Genomic DNA, 7,500 nt, shown 5'->3' on the forward strand with positions numbered 1-7,500 from the left:
CCTCTAGCGGTCGTTTGATGGTGATTATGTCTGGCTTTTGTTGCGAACTCGCTTCGGTCTGAGTCTGGCGGAATGACGTGCAGAGGGCCAGGGCTGGTACATACTTAGGAGACGGGAGGTGGGGCGCGTCCTTGTGTGTGATGGCTTGGGAGGATATTGTGTGTTGGGAAGGCGTGGCTCCTGTGTGTTGGGGTTGTGCGGGGCCGGTGGAGTGGGGCGGGACCACTCTGTTTAACGGAGGTTTTCTAAAAGAGAAGTCAAGCGGTGCCCGTGCGTCTGTGTCCCGCGGCGCAGACAAGGCCAAATTGACAGGCTGGACCGCGACCTGTGCACGCACCACTGTCTCAGCGTGTGGCTCCGGCAAGCCAATGTACCGCCTGGCCGTGGGCGCCAACACCTTTTGCGTGGCGCCTGAGCTGGTGGAGTCTTGACGGTGAGTGTATACCTCCAGCGGCGCCCGTGTAGGGGATCCTACTCTCCTCACAGCAGTAAAGGCAGATGGACGTGTTGGTCTCTCACCCGAAGAAGACGCCCCATCATTTACTTTCACGGCGGCGGGCTGTAGCACCTGGGAAGGCTGAAGTGCACCTTGAGGCGAGGAAACTGTAGTTGTTCCTTGAGGGGGCGGTGCGCTAGGTTGTGAGGTTGGGGGTACCGGGTGGGGAGAGGCATGGGCAAGAAGGGACAAACCACCATGGAGAAGAAGTGCCGCACCTGCAGCGTCTCCGGCGGCAGCAAGCCTGGCAGCAACAAGGCCGTGCAACAGCCTGGCCTGGTTGTTATTGACATCTCCAGGTCTTTGCTGCAAGGGAGGAGGAGGCCCTGGTGGAAGAGCACCGCCCTGGAGGTGGGTGAGAGGCATGGGTAGACCCGCCATTGCCGTGAAGGACATGGGCGTCATGGTGGACAGTCCAGACACACATTGGCCCAGGTGCTGCAGCAGCCGCTGCCGCACGCCGCCTTCCACCTCGATCCTCGACACGTACCTGCCGCACACACCGTACAGTTAGCTCACAGCTTTCTAGATCACTCAATGTGGCTTAACTATTTCTAATAATGAGAGACTTTAACACACGAAGGAAACGTTCCTCACCCTGTCCTGACCTGACCTCTCACCTTGTGACCTCCTGGGCACACTCCGTGAAGCCGCTTCGAAACTTAGTGAGGACGGCGGGATCGTGTGCTACGGCCATGGCTAACTGCTGCCGCTGCACTGCCTGTAGGTGCTTCACGGTCATCTCCAGGATGTCAGCCTTCTCCAGCTTACTGTGGCGGGCGGGCTGTGGGGTAGAGGATCAGTCAGAGCGGAATGATGCAACACTGCCTATCACTGGTCAACGTGATGTAACGGGGAGAGCAGTCATCTTATTTCGTCATTCTATACATGATTGAATAATGGATAACACAATAAACAAGATGACCAGTAGGCACACACACACACACACACACACAACAATGAAGTGGTATTCTCCACGGTGAGAAACTGTGTTGACACCAACATTCATCCTTTCAGGCATGTCCCTCCCGCACCCACTCCACCCACACGTGCATCAGCTGACTACCACAACATTTCCTTCCCCGCCCCATTTCCCCTTCCCTCTCCCTGTCCCCTTCCTTTCTCCTCTTCCAGAAGATCATCCCATGTCCCGTTTTCTTTCCACAATTGACACTTCACCTCTGCTTAGGGCTCAGAATAAGGCTGCGTAATTCTCTTATATAGTTGAATTCACTGGATAAAGTAAGCAATTTTATTTTTCTAACATTTTTTTTCTCCTCGACACTTTACCCTGTGCTATGTAGTTATCATTATTGCTATTCTCTCTCTCTCTCTCTCTCTCTCTCTCTCTCTCTCTCTCTCTCTCTCTCTCTCTCTCTCTCTCTCTCTCTCTCTCTCTCTCTCTCTCTCTCTCTCTCTCTCTCTCTCTCTCTCTCTCTCTATATATATATATATATATATATATATATATATATATATATATATATATATATATATATATATATATATATATATATATATAACTTAATGTTATCCAATAAAAACAGAGAGAGAGAGAGAGAGAGAGAGGCAGGTGGCTGAGGTGGAAAAGAAAGCGAGGGAGGTGAGGCAAGAATGACGTCTGGCAGGAGGAGGAGGAAGAGGAGGAGGAAGAGGGTAGTGAGTGAGGAAGAGGAAAGGGGAGTGGGAGAGGGGTCTGGGAGGGGGGAAGGGTATCGGCCACGGAGCTCATGGGTTGTGGGAAGGTTCTCACGTCCCCCTCACCAACCCCTCACCTCTTATCTCTCTCTCTCTCTCTCTCTCTCTCTCTCTCTCTCTCTCTCTCTCTCTCTCTCTCTCTCTCTCTCTCAACCTCATCACTGAAGTAAAAGACACACGTACTTATTATCACTGCTGGAATGAGAGAGAGAGAGAGAGAGAGAGAGAGAGAGAGAGAGAGAGAGAGAGAGAGAGAGAGAGAGAGAGAGAGAGAGAGAGATTGTAGTAGAAATCATGCAAGGTCCAGGTTATACATTCGAGGCTGAAATTACTGGCATGTGTGTGTGTGTGTGTGTGTGTGTGTGTGTGTGTGTGTGTGTGTGTGTTGTGTCAATTTGTTGGTCGCTCTTGTGTGTGTAACCCGCAGAGGACTTCCGAGTGAGGGAGGGACGAGGAGAGAATGAGAAGAAAGAGGAGGAGGAGGAGGAAGAGGAGGAGGAAGAGGAGGAGGAGGAAGAGGAAGAGGAGGAGAAAGAGGAGGAGGAGGAGGAGGAGGAGGAGACTTATTGTGTATATTATCATGAAGGTAAAAAGGAGGAGGAGAAACAGAAGGTTAAGAAGATAACTTTCTTTTTACAAAACCGAACTTTAATCGAATTCACACACACACACACACATCACACACACACACACACACACACACACACACACACACACACACACACACACACTCTCTCTCTCTCTCTCTCTCTCTCTCTCTCTCTCTCTCTCTCTCTCTCTCTCTCTCTCTCTCTCTCTCTCTCTCTCTCTCTCTCTCTCTCTCTCTCTCTCTCTCTCTCTCTCTCTCTCTCTCTCTCTCTCGTCACGGCATATTTGAGTGAACCTAGTGGGACATGCTGAACGTGTGTGTGTGTGTGTGTGTGTGTGTGTGTGTGTCCATCCGTCCGTCTGAAATCAAAACACGACACAACATGCACTTCGTTTTATATACTTATATACTTTCTCCACACACACACACACACACACACACACACACACACACACACACACACACACACACACACACACACACACACACACACACACACACACACACACACACACACACACACACACACACACACACACACACACACACACACACACACACACACACACTGTCAAACACACAAACACAAACTTGTAAGTAAATGAAATACTTAAGAACACACCTTTTTAAAAACATGCAAATTTACCACAAAAAGTCTCTCAAACTATATGATTTCTTTTTCTTTCAATCTTCATAAATTCCCTCGCTTCTGACAACAATTCCAAGCCTGACTTCAACTCTTCATTCATTTGACTTCAACTCTCATAACCTCTTCCTGTTCCCTGTTGTGACGCCCTGCGGAGTGTGAGAGAGTGAGGGGGATCTCTGAATACTCTCCCTCCTCTCCCTTCCCGCCATACCCACACAGCTCGTCCTTAACCAACTCTTGTCCTCCTCTTCCCCTGTGGTTCTTTAGAGAGGGAGAAGGTGGAATGGAGGGTGGAGGGCCAGGACAGCAGGTGGGACAAGGAGTGAGACGGAGGGGGAGGAGGAGCAAGAGTACTGTGGGAGTGAAGTGACCAGGAAGGCTTGAGAAGGAAGGGCAGGGAATGGGAGATGGAGGGAGTGCAAAGAGGGAAGCCAGATGCCGTAGAGGAAGCAAAGAGGCAGCAGGAAGAAGAGGGAGTGGGAATGGAAATTTTTTGGTCTCGGTTTAAAGCGTCAGGAGGGAAAGGTGCGTATGGTGGAAATTAAAACATAGATGAAACTTGTTCCTGATATTTAACGTTCTTTTTTGGGAGGTGGGAATGTATTGGTCTCTTATAATAGCTGACGTTAATGTAGATCTCGTGATAAAGGTAAGTGTAAAACTGGAGATGTTAAGAAAATTTCTCGTTGTCACATAACATTGTTCGTTCATTCAATTAATTAAAGAAAGAAAGAATAATAGAAAAAAAAACCATGGTAATGCGGTTAATTTTTGCAGGAAATAAGTTTTTGAAAATTGAAGACTTCAGAACATTTGTCCCTGTCACATAGCTTTTTTCATTGTTCGTTGAATTCAATCGAGAAAAAAAAGACAAACATACCATTTATCTCGATGTAAAAACAAACCCAGTACAAATAGAATAAAGCATGTATTTGAACGTATCTTGTCCTTGCCATATACATTCCCTTGTTGGCGCAGTACCTTATGATAAAGTGTTGATATTGTGCTGGCGAGGAGAATGCCGCTTTCATCCACGAACAAAAGGAACTGCACACGACAGCCTCTCCTATACCCAGGACCCGCCCGACATCCACCACCACCACCACCACCACCACCACCCTAACGCGGCGCCCTCAGTACAATGGCCACCCACCTGCCACCCTCCCGACCTCCCTCCCTCGATTTGTCCGCTGGAATGCCAGGCGGTATGGGATGGGAATGAGACCAGGAATGCTCAGGAATGTTTGGAATGTTAACTTTTCTCACGAAGACTTTGTTCTCGCCACCTGTTCAGCAGCTGGTGGTTCTGGGTTTGGGAAGGAAGGGAGAGAGGGAGAGAGAGGGAGGGAGAGAGGAAGGGAGGGAGGGAGGGAGAGAAGGAGGGAGCTGACGATGAGGCTTTTGTAACACCGAGCAAACAACAAGCAAAGCAAGAAAAGCAAGCAGACTCACAAGTAATCAAACACGAACTCACTACTTGCTCTCAAAGACTTGGATTGAATTTAATAATAGGAATATGTCACGAGAAAATACCAAGGAAATGTGTAGAAAACCATCAAGCTTACACGAGGCGTTCCCTGTAGTATTCAACATGGATATTTGTTTCCGCCTGTAATAGTGTTGTTATAGTTTTAATGTGGCTTCTATCTTTAAACGAGAGAGAGAGAGAGAGAGAGAGAGAGAGAGAGAGAGATAATGATTAAATAAGATAAATAATGTAGTGTTAAAGTAATATTGGGAAAGAAGAAAAGATTAGGTTTAACTGGATTAGGTTAGGTTAGGTAAATTCAATGAAACAATAAAGAAGGACATTTTTAGTAAGACATGTTGAAGTGTGGATGGAAGGAGAGGCGTGGAGACAGATGGGGAGAGAGGAAGCGGCGGCCCGAAGTGAAAGACGTGGATGGGGAGGATGGAAGTGGGAGGGGCACTTTTCCATTGGTTAGGTGGATTAGAGAGATGAAAGTGGAATAAGGAAGTCTAAGGTGTGGATGTGTTGCAGATGACAGTGATGAGCCAGAATGCGGATTATAAAAGGAAAATAACAATAGTGATAGAATAGTTGTGAGGAGGGAGGAACAAAGGAGAGAGGAAGGGAAGGAGGGAATTTGACCAATGTAATAAGCGTAAGAGAAGAAAATGAAGGAGAAATGAAGGATAACTGATGGTAATGAAGAGAGAGAGAGAGAGAGAGAGAGAGAGGGGGATAAGGAAGGGAGGGCAACCTGTGTGAGGGAATCCGCTACTGAGCCTCCCGTTCCCACGCATCCACTCAGAGCCAGACGGACACAAGCACCACCGTAAGTTCTCTCTTTCTCTCTCTCTCGCGCACACACACACACACACACACACACACACACACACACACACACACACACACATACATTCTGCTGCTGCGTCTCCTTCAGTAGAAAAGAGGAACGAGTTATAGTGCAACCTGTTTCGAATCTTTCTTTTGTGGCAATGAACCTGACGAAGCACCGCGTCCGGGAAGCCGCGCGTGTAACCTGAGAGGAGGAGGAAAAGGAGGAGAGGGAGGAGATGAAGGAGAGGGAGGAGGGAGAGGAAGAGGAAGAGGTGGGCGGGTGGAGGTGTCAGATGCTCTTTATAAATTCCCCTTCTATTCTTTGTGTGACTCTATAAGCCAACATTCTGCAGGTGATTATTGGTATTCTATCATCACACACACCCACACACACACACACACACACACACACACACACACACACACACACACAGAGAGAGAGAGAGAGAGAGAGTTCCTCCGTTAATGTTATCTACCAATTTCCACCTGTCATTCTCGTATATAAACTTAACTACTTGATCTTCTTTTAAAGTTTCCTAATAACTTAGTATTAACAATCTAATATTAGTACTGAGTTATTTCTTTCATATATCACGCAATTTGAGAAGCAATTCTTTCTTATCTTTTATAAATGAATCATCATGAAGATCTATTTAGATTGCAACAGGGCGTTACTCGTGTAAGAACCGTCGTGAGGGAGTCCCCGGGGCGTAAGTGACAAAACAACCTGTCGAAAATGAGACCGAGGTTGCGTGGTCTGTGTCACAAGGCGTGGGAAGCGGTGGCGGCGCGCGGGGCTGTGTCGGGTCAGGAGAGCCAGGCGGTGTTGTGTGTTGGCAGGGAGAGAGTGAGAGGGAGTGATAGAGGGTGAGATGAGGGTCAGGGATGGTTGGGAGGATGACAAGAGTAGGATGAGAGAGAGAGAGAGAGAGAGAGAGAGAGAGAGAGAGAGAGAGTGCCGCATGCCTGTAGCCACCAGTCCCTTATTGTAATTGTTAATCAATGGTAATAAGGACAAGCAAGTGAGAGCTGAGGTCAGGCACCCGCATGGGATTAGTGGAGACACGTGCCGGCTGACTGAATTGCGACTGAGAGGGCGTTGCATTAACAACTCATGTATTGTATAGGGTATTATTTTCATATTCGTGTGGTGTTGTGCGGCTGCAGAGAGAGAGAGAGAGAGAGAGGTGGGCGGGGGTGGGGAAGAGGGAGAGGAACGGTTAATGAGTGGAAGGATGAGGAAGACAAGAAAGGATGTTGATAATACCTAAGACAAGGATTATAAGATTGGAGTATGATATGACAGTATGGGGAGGAAAGGGGAAGGCGATGTTGATATGACGCAAGAGTAAGGTATACAAGAAGGAAGAGATGACTGCACGAGTGATGAGGAACAAGAAGGGAGAGGAGAGATGAGCTTTCAGAGAGAGAACATGATGATATAAAAACATATAAGAAAACAATGCAGGAAGGGAAGAGCAAGAGGGGAAAGAATGTTTTTAGGAAAAGTAAAATGCAAGAAATGAAGAAACAAGAAAGCGTGGATGAGGTGTGTTGTAAGAGTAAAGAACATAATAACATAAATCAAGCTGCAAAACATGTCAAGCCATTCACACCTATCATCCCCAGTAAGATCCACCGGTCATTCCCACCTAGAGAGCAGTGAGGAATGCGTTTAGGGTATACTCACGTCTTTTCTCATGGCGTCAAGAATAAGAGTCTTGAGTTCATTGAGACACGTGTTGATTCTCGCTCGTCGCCGC

The 7,500-nt window shown here is 47.6% G+C and overlaps 1 protein-coding gene across 1 annotated transcript in view; it reads right to left on the reverse strand.

Moving 5' to 3' along the window:
* Positions 1 to 7,500, reverse strand: part of LOC123504922 (proline-rich protein 36-like) — a 9,002-nt gene that overhangs the window by 589 nt on the left and 913 nt on the right. Inside the window, exons 2-4 of the mRNA XM_045255846.1 lie at positions 7,428 to 7,500; positions 1,117 to 1,280; positions 1 to 986 (exon numbers count right to left, since the gene is read on the reverse strand). The exon at positions 1 to 986 is cut by the window's left edge and continues 589 nt beyond it; the exon at positions 7,428 to 7,500 is cut by the window's right edge and continues 23 nt beyond it. Of these exons, the coding sequence (XP_045111781.1) occupies positions 1 to 986; positions 1,117 to 1,280; positions 7,428 to 7,500 (1,223 nt within the window). The remainder of the gene's footprint in view (positions 987 to 1,116; positions 1,281 to 7,427) is intronic.

This window comes from Portunus trituberculatus, chromosome 17, assembly GCF_017591435.1.
Source record: "Portunus trituberculatus isolate SZX2019 chromosome 17, ASM1759143v1, whole genome shotgun sequence".
Taxonomy (NCBI): Eukaryota; Metazoa; Arthropoda; class Malacostraca; order Decapoda; family Portunidae; genus Portunus; species Portunus trituberculatus.